The sequence below is a fragment of the Nuphar pumila genome, chromosome 7 (assembly GCF_984573655.1).
Source record: "Nuphar pumila chromosome 7, dmNupPumi1.hap1.1, whole genome shotgun sequence".
In the NCBI taxonomy this organism is placed as follows: domain Eukaryota; kingdom Viridiplantae; phylum Streptophyta; class Magnoliopsida; order Nymphaeales; family Nymphaeaceae; genus Nuphar; species Nuphar pumila.
The window spans coordinates 4,971,262-4,992,479 of NC_143255.1; the positions used below are offsets into that span (position 1 = coordinate 4,971,262).

General features: G+C 40.1%; 1 protein-coding gene across 2 annotated transcripts; it reads right to left on the reverse strand.

The window, feature by feature from the left end:
- Nucleotides 1-5,137: 5,137 nt before the first annotated feature.
- LOC149830946 (uncharacterized) lies at nt 5,138-8,717 on the reverse strand. Of its 2 annotated transcripts, XM_090013560.1 has the most exons (3): nt 8,056-8,717; nt 7,173-7,304; nt 5,138-7,068 (listed from the first exon to the last, which is right to left on the reverse strand). In XM_090013560.1, exons 1-3 carry the CDS (start codon nt 8,527-8,529, stop codon nt 5,497-5,499), a joined length of 2,178 nt encoding a protein of 725 aa, XP_089869686.1. In that variant the 5' UTR covers nt 8,530-8,717; the 3' UTR covers nt 5,138-5,496. The 2 variants fall into 2 exon arrangements, with proteins under 2 accessions (XP_089869686.1, XP_089869687.1); XM_090013561.1 differs by lacking the exon at nt 7,173-7,304 and having other exon boundaries at nt 8,056-8,537.
- Nucleotides 8,718-21,218: the final 12,501 nt, after the last annotated feature.

A 21,218-nucleotide genomic window follows, 5' to 3' on the forward strand; every position in this document is an offset into this window, starting at 1 on the left:
TATAATATATATATGAAAATATACAAACCGAGGCAAGCTAGGCAGAACACTGATTGTTCATGTTTAGCTTGTTGAGTCTATGTCAGGAGTTTGAACGAGATTTTTACAAATCACGAGGGGCTCATCTCATTTTCTAGACCTACCTTATTCAAGTCAGAAAAATGCCTCACCTGGATATGGATCACATTGTCCGATTAACCATATCCAGATCCAACTTTTTGGTATTTCTGTTTTTTATAAAGTCCAAAGCATCTTAGTATGCTTTGTATTATTGCATTAAAAAATTAACTTGGAAAGGTGTGTATTTGGCACTTCTTACCTAGAAGAAGTGGTAAAATATCTGGAGCCATAATGAGATGATGAAGCAGTTTCTTACAGTGCATGTGGACCAGATATGCATGATGCATGTTTGTGCATCACCTTGAAACTGACAATGCTAGGTTTTGTCTGCCTAGACTTACCAAAAACCCTTGACTTTGTCCCCTTCTCTTATCCTTTTCTGTGGAGTGTGTACATGGCTCATGTCCTTTCTTTACCTAGAAGTAGGTTTCTGTCTGTGATTTTCCCTGCAGGAATATATAGGTTGAGAAAAAATATGGCTGCAAACGCATCGGATAGGGATCCAATCTTGCCTTATCTGAATCTAAATCCCAATTTTGTGCAGTCAATCTGAATTCAGGTCTGAATCCGAATAAGAACCAATGGTGCAAGTCAGAGTTGGGATCATCTTTATATATATATATATATATATATATATATATATATATATATATAGAGAGAGAGAGAGAGAGAGAGAGAGAGAGAGAGAGAGTATATGGGTAGGTGCTAAATGAAATATGCTAAATGATACATCTTAAATGGGTTTTTTAGATTTTTTTTGTTTTATTTTTAAATTCTGACCATACAGATGTGATCTATATACTAGATTTTATAGGGATCAGCTTTTGAAGTGTTCAATTCCGACATATGGGTGAGCCTGTATAAGGTTCGTAAAATCAACAGTCTAAAATCTTTGTAAAATTTTGAAGCTATATAAATAGCATTTTTTTTCATCAAAAACACATGATCCAGGTGTGGATTCCTCCCAAATCGACCATGTTCAATACTTTTATAGAGTCAAAACTAAAAAAAAATATATAGGAAGAGCAAAAAAACCCATTTAGCAGATATCATTTCCGACTTACCCGTTACTCTATCTATATGGTAACATTTGATGATCGTGATACGAGGTACAAACACCTATTTTTTTCTTCTTTTTTTTATGAAACTATTTTTACAGATGTGATCTATATGTTTTTCTTAGTGGAAATCTGTTCTTAGATTGTCCAATTACGATACATAGGTAGGTTTTTATAAGGCTTAAAAAATCAACAGCTTACAATGTGTGATACTTTCCCAAGACTGTGTTTGTGTTTTTTCATTAAAAAAAAAAACATGATCTGAAAGCCATTTGTACATGCCTTAATTCATCCTTAAGGTTAAATTCGATCAAAACAACCTGCACCATAGAGATCCAAAGCCATTTGTACGTAATGGTTCCATTACCAAATGTATCATCAAACACACAAGAAGGTCAATGGACATAAAACTTCTTTGCGCCGCTGATCGCGCGCAATGAACAACGCAATTTTTTTTTTATGCTCAAAAGGTCTTTAGCGGTGGTCATGACCAGCTAAAGGTCCTTTAATTACATAGTTAGTTGGTGCACGATTGCGCGTCCGACTTCCATCCGATAATTTTTGGGTCCGACGATACACCCACTTGTGTGTGTAGATATCAAAACTCGCCGAACGTGCATCAAGACGCGGTCAGCACATTGATTTAACTCAAAAAGGGGCTTTTAGTGGTGGTCAGCAACCATTGCTAAAGGGTCAATTTGTGAATAATGAGCGTGCACGCTCGTTTAACGCTACACCTCTCTCTCTCTCTCTCTCTCTCTCTCTCTCTCTCTCTCTCTATATATATATATATATATATATATATATATATATATATATATATATATATAGGACATTATTGGTGGAACCATGGCAGCCATATAGCAGAACAAGCCATATACAAAATGTCAGTAAATTCAGTGGAGCATCTACTTTTGAAACCAACGGCTCCTATGAGCCACCCAAAGTGCCGCTCCCCGTTGCACATTTTGTTTGATCTAAAACAATGTCATAAATCTCATTCTCAGGAAAATCTCAGTAAAGGAAAATCACGTGATACTTTGAAATTTCTGCTTTTTTAGATAGTCTAGGAAAAAATGTTGGCATATATATAATATATAAAGTACATAGGAAAGGTATAACAAAATAAATAAAATATAACTAATATAAAATTATTGCACGATAAAAGTGCAATATTTATAAAGTATCATGTTTTCCTTTTTTTCAGTATTATATCGGCCATTGAAAATATCATATAAGGTAACATTATTTTTAAAATATCAGTTACATATGTCTAAAATTTGAGTGAACATAAATGCCAAGTGATATATGAGAGACTTCGCTGCAAGAGGGTTATCCCCAGATTATGTGGGTCCATGTTAGAACTTAAGTTAGGGGTCTACAACTTTCACCAGACCCAACAAAATTGTTGGATTTGCAATTACTAATGCTGGTTGATGCAGACTCTGACATACTGAATTTGATCAATTTTGATAATGAACCCAAAAAAATAAATTATGGAACACAAGATAGAATTGACTCTGTGGAGCCTTGTTGAGGGGACCATCACCCTTACAAAAGAGAGGCCTAAGTCAATAGGCCAAAAAGACAACAAAGAGTTGAATCAAGCTCCCTTTTGAGGTGGTTGTTTATAGAGAAAATTATGAAATACATGTGCTTCGCTTTAAAAAGTAATACCACTAGGAAGATTAAGTTAATGCCCTCTTACTAGAGTCCCAAGGTATTGGCCTATCTAGTTAAATCAATGAAAAAGGTTATCTGCTGTTATTTTAAATACTAATTTATGATATATATACAGAGTATATAGCAATCCCTATAAAATTTAACCCTTAGTTTCTTTTAGAATTAATTTTGTTGAAATCAAACCAGCAACACGACTCTTAACATTAAGAGGGTGTAAACATTTTTTTCCCTTTGAAGAAATGTACGTTTACATGTATAGTATTTACGTATGTAGACCTTGTACATTATCAGACTGCCTTAACAGCTAGTGTTGATTTTAAAGCGTGATACACTTTGTGTAGAGAGAGAGAGAGAGAGAGAGAGAGATCACCAGCATAACGACACCAAGAATTTTGGGAGTCGGTGGTCTTTGAGATAAGCTTGCCTTATTTGTTAAATTAATGTTCTAAGAAAGAACTTGCAGTAATTACCAGTTCAAGCACTTGGTGCATATATGATATTTCCATGGTTTCCACAGCAGTACGGTAATACCATGGGCAAAACATAATCTAATCAATAAGCTTCTCTTGATACTACACGCCTTTTTCTATAAGATGAAATGGCTTTTCCTATTAAATTCTGTACATGTAATGTGCACTTTAACAGTTTTATTTAAGAGCAAATGCATCCTAATGAAGATTTCAAATAAACATTTCGAGTACAAAAAGAAACCAGCCATTATAAAACTAATATTTCTTAATGTTTCCATCACCAAAAATGTGGAATTAGTTGGTCTATTTTATATATAACCATCAACTCAGTTAATATTTCTTTGTGCAAAACCCGAGCGATCGTTACTAACACAGCTTTCAAGAATCAGAATTGTGCCAGATTAGTCAAGTAATGGTTAACCCAAGCAGAATGCAGGATCAGATTTCTAGCAATTGTTTTCATGGGATCGATCCATTAAAATCTGCTGGTATCTCTACTGCTGAGCTCCACTATTAATAGAAAAAGAAGTGCACAAAGTGCAGACAGGGCAGAAGCAGATACAGGTGTGCAGATTTCCAGCTTCAATTATACAACACTAGAGAATGGAATTAAGCCATTCCCTTTGGTAATGTAGTGTATAAAAGCAAGACATAATTGACATAACAGTTGATAATATTGGTGCAGACATATACCACCGCTAACAATTAAACCATTTCCTTTGGTCTGCAAAAAGATGAAAAGGATTGGAATGTTTAGAAATGTGGTACTGTAGAATTGAAAGAGTACCAAAAGAATGAGCCAAACATGCCATGTGTGCTCCATCCTCCACAGAAAGGGCCCCATGATGATAATGCTCTTTCTCCAGTTACATCAATCAATATCTTCATTGCACCTGCACTATCAACGTCCACATACCACATCGGCGTGGGCAAGACACCGACATCACGAAGTGAAACCAACACGAGTTTGGAAATAAGGATCACCAGCTAAAAAATTATTTGATAATTGAACTCAAGGACGAGGGAATAAGAATATCCTGTTTTACTATGAAAAAAGGCTTGAAAATTTGAGATAATTCCCCAGCTCCTATCAGTAATTTGGACATTAACATAGAACAGCTCCTATTTGATACAGGATACAGGCTTGGTGATGGAACCAAATGATTTATTTCAAGTTGTCAAAAGGCCATAAGCAACTCTTCCTGTCTCAATCCTGAAATAAAGCATCTTACTTTCAAAATTTCGTTAAGGTTATGAGAAAAAAAAACATTCATAAATTTTTTTTATGAGTATATGGTTGAAAAATTGCAGCTACAAATTGGAATATAACTTGACTGAAATAAAAGGAGCACCAATTCCTCTCAACTTAGTGAGAAAATTTGACATGGGAAACATCAACTCATCGTAAAGAACGTGAAAGACAATTCTAAACACCGGTTCATGATCAGCCATCTATTCACAAATGCTGGTTACAGAAATCCAGCGGTGGAATGTGAATAGCCACAGCATAAGGAGGTCATCACCTAAAATGAGTAGGATGCTTGATTTTTTTTATTTGTCGTACCCTATGGATGTAAACATACTAAAATTTGCATGCAAAAATTCATTCTTGTTTGCCACCATGATGAAATAGTTCAAGCTAACAAGCTCATATGAGAATGTTGAATACCATTATACTCTGCATATGACTAGATTGCAAGAGATTGATTATTACTTCATGCAGAAGATCTTAAGATGGCAAACAGGCTGTAGAGTGAACAAGAGTACCAGGATGTGCAAACTGCATGAGCATGATAATGAAGAGAATTGACTAATGAAAATATTCTTACCTGCTGCAAAAATAATTTACCGTAATACAATAACAAAAGATAGGGGTGACAGCCCAAAAAACGATGGTTGTACATAGCTTAATCAGACACCCATTGGCAGTCTGACCTGTTTTTACAGAAGAGAAAAGAAAGATGATTCCTCTAGTAGCCAAAAGATATAACCCTACTGTTATCACTAGTTGAAATCATATGCCTCCACTGATTAATGCAAGAATAGCACAATGACAAGCGAACTTTGCTATTCATGCACTGAGAGGCTTTGAGAACATGGTAGGTAAGGTCAAAATTTCTCATGTTACATGCATTTTGTCTAGTATCTCTAGAGAAAATTGTGCCCTAGATCTTCTGCTTAAGGGCCTGTCGCAGCTGAATTTTCTGGCATTCCATTCTAGCCTCCAACAGCTTTGCCTTCAAGCAGTTTTTCTGAACGCCCCTTGGCCATTCAATGCACCCTTTCATGCCTCGAGTTATATGGGGATTGCCAGCATCAGGTGAGCTCCAGTGCCCCATAGCCTGTGGCGTAAGAACTCCATCACCAGAAGCCCTATCTGGAGATTCAACCATGTTCGAAATCCTTCCCTTTGTCCCTTCATTAGTAATTGTCTTAAAGGGATCCCCATTACTGGGGAATGATCGCCAAAGCCTAGATACTGATGAAGGTTTCTTTTTTGATTGCTTTTCGCGTGCTGAATAAGTCACATCAACCTCTTGAGTCAAAGAGATATTATCAGCATTCTCTTCCCACTCCGTTCCACTCCCTGAGAAGTTACTCTCTTCATGGTGCCCATTAACAGATGGATCACTTCCATCAGGTGAATTACTAGTACCCAGTTCCTCCCCTTGACTGCCTGAATCCCAATCACTTCCATCTTCATCTAAAGAGCCATTCTGATTGATAGCCCCTTCATATTTCTGCATATGATTTTTAGTTAGACCACCAACCTCAGGGCTCACAGTAAGAATCTTGGAGCTTCGACTCACAGGGCTGTAGTGTCCAGTGTCGGGTTCAAGGCCGAAACACGTTTCTGTCTCCTTCTCATTTGCTTCGCCAGAATGGGGGTCCTCGAAGGCTGAGAAAATGTCCTCTGATGTAGGAGGCTGGTACGAGAATTCCCTGATGTCTTGAATATTTACTGATCTTGCCGCATCCTTGAGAAGCTCCACCTCTTTCAACTCTATAGGATCCACAGTGATTCTAGACCTTAGAAATGACTCCAGCTCGGCCTGGATCTTGGCGAACTGGGAGTATTTTTCTTCAAGTGTCAGTTTTGCATCCACCAATTTCATTTGGACTCTTTCTTCCCGCCATACTTCAGCCATCTGCAGCATCCTCCTCTCCTCTTCAACCTCTTCCCTTATTCTGATGGATTCTCTCTTTAAAGCATCAACTTCAGCCTTGTCCTCTCCAATCTCTTTAGCAAGCTCATCACAGACCTCCTCTATGAGCTCCCTAGCCTTCCTCTCTTTTTCATAATCTTGCATGAATCTCTTTGCAGATAACTTGGCCTCTGCAAGCTCATTCACTAACTTTGTATTCATAATCTCCATCCGCTGCCTATGTTTCCTTTCCCTGTGCAAGTCCTCCTTAATCCCATCAATCACCAACTTTATCTTCTCATGCTCTCTGCTTCTCCATGCTGTTTTCTCCTCTGCAAGCTTCTTCAGGAAATGATCAATCTTCTTCTTTGAGGATCTGCGCTCAACCTCAAGCTCGTGCACACGTGCTCTAGACAGTTCAAGTTCTGATTGCAGAATTGAAACGATTGAGGAAGTTTGCTCATGTTGATCTCCAAGAAACCTCAATTGGCTATAGCACCTGTAGACTTCATCTGAAGTTTTTGGGTATCCAGGATCCCACTTTGTCGCCCGCTCCATAGCAGGATTGGGGAATGCAACAGTCGATTCAAGCTGCAAAAGAATCAAATGCAATTGGTAGAACAAACCATAAGTCATGAAATGCCAATAAAACAGATGGAGTGACGCATTGGCTTCTCAAAATTATGGTAATGTACCTTCTGACAGAAATTATTCATTCTACGTGGCATTGAAACTGGACTCGGCGATTGACGATCCCTAGCTTCTAATCCACATTTTATGCCATCTGCGCCACGGAGAAACGAATTCCCCAGATGTCCAACAACAGCCTACAAGAAGGAGGACCAACATCCATAAAAAATTTGAAATTTATTCAAAAGGTCTAAGATGGCAGCAAAAAACATAACGGAAAAATAATTCCCTGATTGAATTTCCTGCGACCACTTTTTTCTTAAACATACAGGAGGAAAATGCAAATAGAGATCAAGATTTAAAAAGAAGTAATCGTTAAAAAGTATAAAAACTTCAAAAAAAAAGAAAGAATCCAAAACTCAAATTTTCCATATAGAAGCATTAAAACAAACGCTTCAATAGTAAAATGATTTCTTACAAGACAATAAAGAATGTATTGGTCAGAATTAAGCAAGAAATAAGGAGCTCAGAACCCATCGTTTCTAATAACAGCAAAACGATTTCTTGGTCAGAGAAAAGTAAGAAAAATGGTTCCTTTAAGAAAAATAGTTCCTTTATAATAGAATAAATACAGAAAATTGCCAAAACAGAGCGCCACATCCAACTTTTCAAATGCCACAACAACGTAGACACAATTTCTTAACACACACATACAAATGGATTTGAAGTAGCAATCCCCAATCTTAAAATAAAACGAAAAGTACTAGCTCCTATTCCATACAATCCAGAAGCTCCAGAAAAAAAAAACCCGACAAAGACGGCGAAGTATCAAATCACTATTCAAAAGCCCGCCATTCACAGGCTAAAATCGAGAACTAACCCGCAATCCCAAACGCATAACGACAAGAGCAGATCCATCCCCGGAAGTGTGGAGAGAGAGATGTATACCTCGGATCCTGTGGGACGATGGATAGTCCGGCGAGCTCCCCGACCGGAGACGGACACCTCCGCCGGCTGAAACCGCCACAGCCCGGCAGCGAGCCTCCTAGCAGAGACAACTTCGGCCGGATGCTCGTTTCTCCCCTTCCTCCGCCCCCCGCCATTGCCCTCCCCGCTGGATTCCGGCGGCTTCGTCTTCGTCTTCGTCTTCTTCTTGTTCGCTCCACTGCCCCCGTCGTCGTCAACGTTAACCTTCCACGTCAGCAGTGGCGTCGCCGGGCCACCGGACCTCCGTCCGGAGCCAAACGCCGATCCGCTCCCGCCGGGTCCGACGTCCCTCCTGAGACGGATCCCGTTGACGCTGCGCCTCCTCCGAAGGTGGGGCTTCCGACTCTCCGCCGGATCAGAGGGTGGGTTCCCCGTTCGGTCGGATACGGACGCCGGAATCTTCGCCGGAAAACCCTGCCTGGCTTCTCTCTTCATCCTCTCCGTCTAGTCTCGGATGCCATGCGACGAAGCACAAAGAGAGAGAGAGAGAGAGAGAGAGAGAGAGAGAGAGAGAGAGAGAGAGCTCTGGTGTTCTGGATCTGCCAGAAAGAGAAGGCAATTTGACTTTAGAGAGTGAGAAAATTAGATGACGAAAATGGCCTCATTCTTGCAAGAAGCCCGTGAGGACAAGAAGGTCCGTTGCTTTTGAGAAAACGTCGGATGAGACCTCTTGTGTTTATGGAATTCCGATATTGCCCTTACCGTATGATCTATTTGACTTTATCATTCTTGGTTTCCGCACTGTTACAAAATAGAATCCTATGGTTCAAAAACGGGTCGGATATGGGTTTGCATGTGCAGTTGTATTGCGTTGTAATAATTTTCATTATTTGATTCTTTGAATATTTCTTCTTTTCAAAAGCTATTTATTATTTGTAAAAGAGTTAAAAGACAATTATTTCTTCTTTTCAAAAACTATTTATTATTTGTAAAAGAGTTAAAAGATGCATTTAAGAAAAAACTTTTTTTTATAAGTGACTTTTTACTTGCCTATGCTTCCTAAATGCTTCATGTTTCATGCATTAACACATTTTTTTTCTTCACGTTTCATGCATTAACAAATTTTTTACGTACACATTTCTCACTTGATGCATCGTTTCTCACACCCCAATTGTTACTCTAGTAACCATATGTTAGATTCCCGGATATGTTTGTGTCTATTTCAAATTGCACGACGCATACAAATCAAACTGTTTTTTATACGGATAAGGATGGCAGTGGACCGGGGGAATGCGGCCCGACCCCACCTCGCCCCGTTTGGACCGAGGATGGAGGACATGAAATAGGAATGAAGGCGGAGATGGATGTTAAAATCAAAACCCGTGAAAGATGGAGGCGGGGATGAACTTACACTTTCCCTCGCTCCGTCTCCGATCCTTCTTTAGAGATGGCAATGGATCAAGGGGAAACAAGGTCACGCCCTGCCTCGCCCCCATTTGAATCAGGGATGAAGAACATGAAACAGGAATGAAGGTGGGGATGAAGGTTGAAATCAAAACCCATGCAGGAATGAAGGCGGGGATGGAGGGTAGGATTTTGAGACAGGGCAAGGGTAGAGACCTTGTCCCCCAACCTCGCCCCGTTCCACTGCCATCCTTATATATGGGTCATCGCACAAGGAACCACACATACTTGAAAATGAATATCCATTGACCCTCTATCGGACCTGTATCTTTCCATTTAAACTTAGAGAGTGAGTTGTGATGTCAATGAATCAGGATTTTATAAGATATCCGACCGAATTTGATTTCATTTCTGTTAAGCCAAAACCACATCCGATTATAATCGGATGTAGATATGGTTTTCTTTTTTTTTCTACTGAATTTGCCAGATATTCAATTCTGTTTACATGTAAAAACACAGATTTGGTATGAGCTTTTCACCGTTTGAGTCCCAATTTGAATTCGAATATGATTAGCCAACATCCAATTAGTTAAAATATGGTATTGGCCACATCCAATCCGAATCCAAACCGTTTATGTCCCTGTGAGTGAGTGATGGGTCAGACATCAAGGCCATAAGCAAGGCATGCTTACCTTGTTTTATTCCATCTATGTTGTGGGTCTCACAAGAACCCATACAACTAGCTTATTTGGATTATGTATCCAAATGCATGGTTCATATCTTGGACATTAGGGAAATTCTCAATTTTGGAAACTTTAGCTGTTTTATTAGACCTTAGCTTAAATGGGGCTAATGAAGCCAACAAGGGTCCCAAGTTGCCAAGTTGGTCCAGCATCATTAGAGGCCAATGCACATTTAAGGGCCCGCTTTATCTTGAGATATTGACTTGGAGAATGATTCCCCCATTTTTATGAACATGTCCTCCATGCCTCTCATGACCCCATCTAGATGTGACATGACATGTTGATCATGATAATGATGGTTTTCATGTCCCTATGCCATTTTAGTAGCCAGGGATGCACATGAACCTAGTTCGAGCTTAGGCCGGCTCTGCTTGGCTAAAGTTTAAGTGTACTTAAGACAGTGGGTTTCAAACTATCCACAACCTCATAAAGGGTTAACACCTTACCATTTAAGCAAAACCTTATGATGCATTTATTTTGAAAACACAAACTGTTCATATACTATACTAGGTGGATTATACAACTACACAAACTAAACCTAATCGGGCTAATCGAGCTCAACCTAGCTTGTTTGCCTGATCAAGCTTGGCTGGTTTATGTGTACTGAGCTTGAGTTTGTGCTCAAGCTGGGCTCATTTATCTACTCGAACAAGCTCAAGGCGAACCCGAGCTAGCTCAGTTGGTTGTGCACAATATTAGTAGATATTGGTTCTGTTAATTGTTTCGAACATTAATGATCAGATGGCAACTGCTTCAAAGGAATGTGGCTATAATGCGACCCGTATCCTGAGCCTATTAAATTGTTTCGTTTTCAGAAGCACTAACAGAACAAGCAGAATTACCACCCTGTATTGAGAATCTTCTGGTTGGAAATATCATTATAAACGGGAAACCTGTCACCTACAAATGTCTAAGTAAAAAATTTAGTTATCACTTGATGTTTAATGTGGGACTTGAAGAGCTTGGCCATAATATGTACCTCTTTATATATATATATATATATATGGCAGTGGACTCCAAAAAATTAGGGCCCCATCCTGCCTTGCCACTTTGAACCAAAGATGGAGGTTAAAATCAAGGTTGTTAAATGCGATGAGGCGAAAGCAAGGCGTTGAGCGCGCTTTGCCTCTGAGGCGTACGCCTGTGGGATAGAGGCGGGGATGGACTTACGCTTTCTCCCACTACATACCCGATTCCCATTAGTAAAATGCTAAAATACTCTTTAAAGATGATAGTGGACCAAGTAAAAATGGGGTTTGGCCCTGCAGGACATATATAAAACAAGAATGAAGGTGGGATGGAGGTTAAAATCAAAATCGGTGCAGGGATGCAAAGGGAAGAATTTTAAGACAGGGTGGGGGTAGACACCTTGTCCCCCGCCCCGGTTTACTGCCATCCCTAGAGAGAGAGAGAGTAATGGGTAAGTTCTTAATAAAATTTGTTTAATGGGATTTTCAGTTTTTTTTTTTAATTATTGATGGTACAGATGTTAAATATGTACTTGATTTTACAGTGATCAACTCTTGAAGTTTTGGATTCGACAGGTGGGTGGGTTATTATAAGGTTAAAAAAAATCAATGGTCTAAAATTTTTGTAAAATTTCAAAGCTCCAAACATAATTGTTCTCATCGAAAACACATGATTGAGATGTGGATTCCTTGTAAATCGACCATGCCCAACACTCCAAAAAAAATTGCTGAAAGAGCAAAAAAACCATTAAACATGTATCATTAATCCCTTACACATCTCTCTCTCTCTCTCTCTCTCTCTCTCTCTATATATATATATATATATATATATATATATATATATATATATATATATATATATATATATATATATATATATATATATATATATATATATATATATATGGTGATTCTACGGTGGTACCATTGCTTGCAGTGGTATGCACTTGATTTAGGTAGATCAAAGTTCCAAAAGAAAAATCTAATTGTTTATCTATTTATTTTTCACTTGTAAAAGTTGACTAAAAAATGATGTTGTGTATCATTCTTGAACCAACTTTATTTTTCTGAATTGTTGGATGTTGATTGTCACTGAGAGATAAAACCTTATGTTATATTAAACATGATAAATTTTTTAATATATTCGGCGAAGGCCTAATGATGCTCCAGTTAGAAGGATGGAGAAATGGAAAAATATATTAGTTAAAAGAGGTCGGGGTAGGCCTAGAAAGACATGGATGGAGGTGATAGAAAAGGATACAAATGCTTTGAACCTCACCGAGGACATGGCATTAGATATAAATGATTGGAGAAGAAGGATTCATGTGGAAGACTCAGAATGATTTTCTTTTTTTGGTTCATATCGCCGACCCCAATTATTTTGGGATGAAGGCGTAGTTGTTGTTGTTTGTTTGTTGTTGTATTTTCTTGTTATAGTTATTAAACATTTTTTTTGCAGAAAAAGATAATGATATCTTAGACGGTGCAATGCTCATGCTTGAAGTGAAATCTGTTGGAAATAAAGAATTATCTACACTTTATAGGTCACAACTTATGACTTTTGCATCAAGAAGTGGAAGATTTAGCCGAAATGCAGTAAGAATAGATGCACTGAATCCTAGAATATCGGTGCTTTGATGGAAATGTAAATCATAGGATAAAGGTTGGGTGGATGAAATGGAAGAGTGCAACTGGAGTGTTGTGCGATCGTAGAATGTCATTGTGGTTGAAAGGAAAGTTTTATAGCACGACTATTAGGCCCACTTTACTATATGGCACGAAATGTTGGGCTGCCAAGAGACATCATATTCAAAAAATGAGTGTAACTGAGATGCGTATGCTGAGATGGATGTGTGAAAATACAATAAAAGATAAGATTCGGAACGAGGAGATACGTAAGAAGGTAGGCGTTGCACCCATTGAAAATAAGATGAGAGAGAATTGTTTACGGTGGTTTGGACATATTCGGCGAAGGCCTAATGATGCTCCAATTAGAAGGATGGAGAAATGGGAAAATATATTAGTTAAAAGAGGTCGGGGTAGGCCTAAGAAGACATGAATGGAGGTGATAGGAAAGGATATGAATGCTTTGAACCTCACCGAGGACATGGCATTGGATAGAAATGATTGGAGGAGAAGGATTCATGTGGAAGACCCAGAATGATTTTCTTTTTTTGGTTCATATCGCCCGACCCCAATTGTTTTGGGATGAAGGCGTAGTTGTTGTTGTTGTACTAAATAAATCATGCTAACACATTTATATGATTAGACTTACCATTTGGTGGCTAGATCTATCCAAACAAGAGTGTACCATCGTATGGTATCATGGTATATAGAATCATTATAATAATAATAATAACCTACATTGAAACAAGCTATTGTATTTTTTTCAAATTTTTTACTGTACAAATGTGATATATATGTTTGTTTTTAAATGAATCACTTCTTGGAGCATTTGATTCCAATTCATGGATAAACTTTTATAAGGTTTCAAAAATCAATAGCCTATAATATTCATAAAATTTTTAAGCTTTAAATACCTTTTTCTCATCCAAAATCCATGATCCATGTGTTACTTTCTAGTAAATCAATCATACATGTCTATGTGGGGGTGGGCAACAGGCCTGACAGCCCAATAGGCCAAGCCGATCAGACCCGCCCTGGGCTAAGTTTAGGTCATGATTTTAGGTTTGAGCCTGTTAGGTACCAGGCCGAAACCCGACCCATTATATACGTGGATCGGGCTCGAGCTGGCCTGTGGCCTATCAAGCCAACCTAATAAGCTTGAGTTATTTATTAATATTTTAATAATATAAATTTTTTAAAAATTAACTATTAGTAACTTGGATAACTATTATTATTTACCTAATTAGTTGTGTGAGAACTTGCTATTTATTAATTATTATTATTTACCTAATTAATTGCACTAATTAAGAATTAATTGCATGAGAACTTGCTATTCTCTCATTAACTCATAATTTCAATCAAATTTTTATGCATTTGAAGATTAAGCTAGGCCAAGCCGAGTCGAACCCGACCTGCTTCACATTGGCCCATTGGTCGTGGGCTTCTCTTCAAACATGAGCCTATTAAGAACCGGGCTAAAACTTGACCCGTTAGTAAACAGGCTAAGCCATTGATCGGACTAGCCTGGTCAATAGCCCGATCCATTAGTGGAGCCCAGTCAACAGCCCGATCCATTAGCGATTTGGGCGGCTCGATGCCCAACCCTACATCTATGGGTCTGAATTTTGAAAAAAATACCATAAATCTAGTGTCACATTTCATTTAGCATGGTATATATATATATATATATATATATATATATATATATATATATATATATATATATATATATATATATATATATAAAGAGGACAAATTGTAATGAGTATGAGCGAGGACCAGATGAAATATTGTGGTTTCTACTAGAGGTGGCAAAACCTGACACGACCCGCCAACCCGCTTCTTAGGCGGATTTAGGGGTGGCAATTTCTGACACGACCCGCCAACCCGCCTCTTAGGCGGGTTCGGGTTGGGCTTAAGCCAACCCGTTTAATAAACGGGTCGACCCGTGTAACCCGTTTATTAAACAGGTCGGGTTCGGGTTGGGGGTATGCCAACCCGACTGACCCGTTTAATAAACGAGTTAGGCGGGTGGGTCAACCCGCCAACCCGCCAACCCGTCAACCCGCCAACCCGACCGCCAACCCTACCGCCAACCCGACCGCCAACCCGACACGTCAACCCGACCCGCCAACCTGCCTATCTGCCAACCCGATCCGTCAACCCGCCAACCTGAAAACCCGTTTACCCGACCCAACCCATTTATTAAATGGGTTGGCGGGTCGTGTCGGGTTACCCGTTTATTAAACGGGTCGGGTTCGTGTTTGCCACAGCCGACCCGTTTAATAAACGGGTCGGGTTCGGGTTGAGGTATGCTGACACGCCAACCCGCCAACCCGACCCGATTGCCACCCCTAGGCGGATTCAGGTTTGGCTTAAACGGGTTCGTGTCATAAACAGGTTGACCCGCCTAACCCGTTTATTAAATGGGTCAGGTTCATGTTAGGGGTATGCCAACCCGTTTGACCCGTTTAATAAACGGGTTAGGCAGACGGGTTATACCTGACCAATTAACACCCCCAGGTCCGACCCACCCAAGTCACAAGTTTAGGGACACTAATGCCTTTGATGGAAAAGATCATGCACCATTTTGATCGAACAAAAATATTCCCTCTTATATAATATATTAACCCACTAAAACCCTAAACTTTTGCTCCTCCCTTCAGAAACCCCCGAGTACTTTTCAGAGAGAGAGAGAAAGGATGTGACGGATTGCGGTCTCTGTGCTCTCTTCGATCATCCTGTGGAGGGTATCGTCGACTCCTCCCCTTTTCCTGATCCCCCACCGCCTTCTTCGGCACATCTCCTCCCCTTCGCATCTGTTACCACCCAGCACCGTCCTCAGACCCGCCATTGCTCCCTAATTCTTCGCTGGTAGCCCTCGAACTTTCACTGCTAGTGGCCGCTGGAGCTCCGACACCAAAGAGGATGAGGAGGACATCGATGATGAGGAAGACATGGTGTTCGAAGATGACGATGACGATGATGGTGATGGTGATGATGATGATGAGGAAGTTGATTCGGCCAATGAGAATGATTTCTCTGATGAATGATAGAGAGAGAGAGAGAGAGAGAGAGAGAGAGAGAGGCTTATAAGAACTACTCAGACCTAATAAGAACTAAATGAATCGTGTCTATGTTATTGGGTTGACCCGTTTAATAAACGGGTCACCGTGTCGTGTAATCGGGTCGTGTCAACCCGACCCGTTTATTAAACGGGTTAATCGTGTCATGCCGGGTTACCCGTTTAATAAACGGGTCATGTTCGGGTTGAGGTATTCTGACCCGCCAACCCGACCCTATTGCCACCCCTAGTTTCTGCAAAGTAAAAAAAAATGGCTGGATGGGACCAATTGGGACATTTTCGGTATTACACAAAAATAATGAAAGAAAAAAACTGCCCTCCAGGGAGACCTGAAGGCGCGCCTGCCTGACTCTCTCAAACTACTAACAGTCTGACTTCCAACAAGCAACAAAAGTCAAACGTTATTTCCGTCCACAAGCCATCTGTTTCCCTCATTCTCGACGCTCATGGCGTGCCATTTCCGTCAAATCCCGTCGTTACTCGTGGCATTTTTGTAATTTCAAGAAATCAGTCATATACGATTATACGGTCGTATTCTGTAGGCTCCGTCGGGCGTAGATTTTGAGCTCAGCGTGAACAGTGGAAATGGGATCCGAGGAAGTACACGTGGCAGACCCGCTAGCTGACGAATTGGCGCAGGTTGCGGAGGGACCACCAGGAGAGAGAGAGAGAAGGGCCCCACGAACGGACACTTGAGACTATGACGGCCTTGTCATGTTATTGCTTCATTGATGAAGAACGGTCACTCGTCGCCTGATTACTCACTTCTCCACATTAGTTGACATTAATTAAGGTCCGCAGCTTAGGGATGCAAATGGGTTGAAGGTCCAACCCGGTTCTGAAATCGATGGACCCATATTACCGGATCTTGATAATAGGTATCCTGATGAGGCTCATCTCAGAAACGAAATAAGTGTGGTTGGCCTGTTTGTTGTTGGCTTGAGTACCCATTCCCATTGACTTGACTGGGAATCTGGACCTACAACTTCGAACCTAGGTTGCACTCACGGATTCTTGGCTGCGAAGCAGAGTTCTAATTGTTCGGGTCTTTGACCGGATCAGGGATGTCGGTTTTATTACTGAGTCTGCAACCGGGAAATTGGACGAGGTCAGACAAACACATCGGTCTTCAGCATGAGAAAGGAAATCGAACCATAATATAAGGTCCACCATACAACCCAGCCTGATTAGGATCCAGTTCAATTTCCTACACCATTATATGCATTCATACACTTTGCCCTGCCCAAATCTGGATCAGATGTGATTAATCCAACCAACACTCAATCCAGCTCCACAATTAGATCCAACTGGTTGGTATCCAGATTACGCATCCCTTCACTACTACCCTATCAAGACATTTGATAAAATTTGACCATAACGGGTGGATCCAAGTGATTCGTACCATAGTCACAAATATCACAAGATTTATGAAAATCTCGCCATAATATCGCAAGAAATTGCCTGAAAGTTTAAAACGGCAATTTCTGGTGAGATTTTCAAAATCTCGCGAGATTTATGTAAAAACATAAATACTGCGATTTAAACGTGATATTTATGTTTTAAAGGTCTATTTATCGTGAAAAAAGTATATTTTTATTTTTAAATATTTTTTATTAATATTTTCTTATAAAAAATAAAGTTTATATTTTTTAATTTATTTTTTTATTGCCGAGATTTTGCCAAAAAAAACGCAAGATTTATAAAAAAAATTCAATTTCTCGCAAGTTTTTGAGAAACGAGAAATTGCTCTTTAAAACGTTTGTCAGTATTCACTATGATTCGTACTGGTCACAACAAAATATCATCGAAGTCTTTTGTCCAAACATGATCCAGATGGACCTGATGCATTATTGATGGCATCCGTACTGTACGTTCACAAATTGGTTGGACTTGGACTTGGATGATCTCCCTCTCTCTCTCTCTCGTGCATGCGCATATGAGTAGCCTGTCAATGGGTTGGGTTTGACCCGAATTCAACCTGTACCAAACCCTATAGGGTCCGACTAGAATCTGGGTCTGATCCAAAAGGTCCAATTAGTATATGGAGCGGGGTATTGTTTATAAAATTTCATACCATACTTGGGTCCAACCCGTGCTCCAATTAAGACCCCTCCTTTCTCAATGTAAAATGATAAAAAAAATATTATTTTACCAGGTATTGATCCGGTCTGGATCATGTAATCCTTTTAGGACCTGGGTATAGCTTTTCTTATTGTGGACCAGATCGAACCTGGATCCAGACCCAATACCAATACCTCAAAGTCAGATCCGAGTTCAGTCCTACCTGGGTCCAAACCAGGTCCGACCCGTTGATAACCCCACGTATGAGTAGGGATGCCAAAGGATCGGATATTTAATTCACATCCAAAATGGGTCCAACACATATTGTCACATCCAGATAATATGTATTGGGATCCTGTCTGATGCGAAATAAATATTCAAGTGTTGGATCTGGAATAAATATGGTCGGGTCATTTCGGATCCAAGTCGGACTCAAGCTAACAAATACAGTTGGATTTTGGTTTAAATCTAGATTTAATCCAATGGATTTTACCCTTGGCTCGCAAAAACAATAGCTTTTACCCATTTTAGGTAAATATAGTACGAAGCCATTTCTGCTTTTCTTGCTTATTCTTGATTAAGCATCGTTTATAGGACTTGTTCTGGGCATAAGCTCAGATCATAACTAAATCCATTACTTCACTATGAAATCTCAGTCAGATTTGGATCTAGATTAGAACCCACTCTTTCAATAAATGGACATAGCATTGATTCAAGTTTGACCTGACCCATATCCTCATGTTTTCATCTTTATGTGATACATTTAGGGCTGTCAATGGGTTGTTCAGGGTCGGCCTGGACCCACCCATATAATTAATGATCGGGTTCGGGTATCTTTATGTGATACATTTAGGTCACAAAAATGGAATCCCAACCCGGACCCACATAATTTCAGATTTTTTATTACAAATACATGTAAAATACTTGGGTCGGGTATCTGGCAAAAAAAGCAGGGTTGGATCAGGTACCTGGCAAAAAATCATGACCCAAACCCGGCCAGCATATTGCTTGGGTTGGCAATTTGTATGCTCATACCAGAAATTGAGGTTGAGGTCGGGTCGGGTACCTGATACAAACCCAATCCATTGATAGCCCTAGATACTTTCACTATGGTTATGGTCGCTATATAGGTAAATAAGGGTGTCAACAGGTAGGGTATAACCCAATCCTAACCCATAAAGATACAGCAGGCGCAGGGTTTGGTAACAAAGGAAAGGGTTCGATTAACTATGAGGGTCAAATCTGTGATGTCCCGTCAGGGTATGGAGCCCAGGTACGGTTTGCGAACTTCATACCAGACCTCAGTCTAATTTGAGTTTGAATCAAGGTTTTTCTAAATGCGATGAGGAGAAGCGAGGCGTTGAGCCTGGGCTTCGCCTCTGAGGCGTACGCCTCTCACAACTGGTATGGAAGTGAAGCGGTGGGAGGGGAGACAGTAAGAGAAGGACCATGCGCTCAGCTGGTATGGAAGCGAGGGATATGCCGGTCGTCCGGTGGTCGGAGAAGACTGAGCAGCAGCTGCAGCACAGCAACTCCGGTGGTCGGTGGTCACAACTGGTCGGAGGTTGACGAGGGGCGCATCACAGCAACGCCTCAGTACTTTGAGCTTGCGCCTCGCCTTTGAGGCGTACGCTTCAGGTACTAAGGCGTACGCCTCTCACAACACTGATTTCAATTAAGATCTATAAATGTAAAAAAGAAAAAGGATTTATTATTGTACTGTGTATAGAGTATGGTAGGGATGGCAGTGGACAGGGGTGGGGGACAAAGTCTCCAGACTCGCCCCATCTCAAAATCCTGCCCTCCATCCCTGCACGGGTTTTGATTTTAACCTTCATCCCTGTGTTTCATGTCCTCCATCCCCGGTCCAAACGGGGCGGGCCCCCATTTCTCCTTGATCCACTGCCATTCTTAAAGAAGAATGGGGGACGCGACGGGAGAAAGCTTAGGTCCATCCTTACATGGGTTTTGATTTTAACCTCCATCCCCAGTCCAAACGGGGCCGTCCCCGTTTTCCCTTGTCCACTGCCATTCCTAAGACCGAGCCTGGTGTAACCTTCATGATGCAGGTACGGTTTTTCTGAATACAGTACCAAGACTTCTTAATCAGATCTAGGTCCAAATTAGGCCAATTCTGGTGGAGGTCCAACCAATTGACACCCCTATCTAGGGATGCACAACGAGGCCTTGACTAGTTTAAGCTGGGCTCAAGCGCATTTCAAAAATAAATGAGCTTGAACAAGGGTTTAGGCTCGGTACGTGTAATTGAGCCAAGCTTGAACAGGTAGTTCAACTTGGATGTCGATAAACCCGATCAAGCTCTGTTAACAAAATTATATAAAGAAATTAGAGTATATATATATATATATATATATATAAGAGGTGTTACTTAGTGGGTAAGTCTTCATCTTATATGTCAAATCTAATCTCACCACTTTCCTTTTTTTTTTTTTTCAAAAAGTGCTTTAAACACAAATTTAAGAAAATTTTTTTTATAAACGCATTCAGGTGGAACTGAGTGCTCGAGCTTGACTCGAGCCAATCCCAAGCATAGGCTGTTCAAACTCAGCTAGAGCTCGAGCCGAGCTTGAACAACCAGTTCTTCTTGAAACTAATAAACAGCTCAAGCTCAGCTCAAACCTGGCTCGTGTGCATCCCTACCACCTACCAGCAAAAACTGCACCTGACTAAGTTCCGTCTAATGAGCGTAGAAACTGGTGACGGGTATGGATAATTTGAGCCAGGTTGTTTAAGCCAATTCAAGTATCCTTGTTAAGTATATAAGATCTCGATAGTACCCAAACGGATCCAATGAGGGTGCCCTTGAATCTGGATCTTAGATATAAGGATCTCTTGTCCGACCTTCCTTTCCCTCTCACTACAAATCCCAGGATTTTGATGGAACAAGAAAACTAATAATAACAAGAAAGTAACATAAATAAGGAAAATGGAAAGAGAAAAGGGTTTTTGAAGAATCACACCAAGTCCCCTACCAAAAACCATATAAGGAGTATTTATAGGGAATAATAAAAACCTTAATTCTAAATTAGATATGAGATAAATCCATTACATTAAAAAAGATCTAAATATAAACAAAAAACTCAGATAAAAACCTAAACTAAAAAAAAACCCAAATGGATCCCGTGGACCCAGATTGCTTAGTTCCACTCATGCATCACATGGGTTCCACACCTTGATCCATATGTAGATCTCCTCAGGGATCCACAGTATTCCATCACATCCTTAGTCAAATTTTTACTTCTAATTTTATATGTTTTTTTAGTCATTGGGCTGATA

What these genes read in the sequence shown, in the direction of transcription:
- LOC149830946 (XM_090013560.1), bottom strand. Translation starts at nt 8,529, where the DNA reads ATGAAGAGAGAAGCCAGGCAGGGTTTTCCGGCGAAGATTCCGGCGTCC. An exon ending in ATCGTCCCACAGGATCCGAG is followed by an intron (nt 7,305 to 8,055) that starts GTATACATCTCT and finishes TCCTTCTTGTAG; the next exon opens with GCTGTTGTTGGACATCTGGG. An exon ending in TGAATAATTTCTGTCAGAAG is followed by an intron (nt 7,069 to 7,172) that starts GTACATTACCAT and finishes ATTCTTTTGCAG; the next exon opens with CTTGAATCGACTGTTGCATT.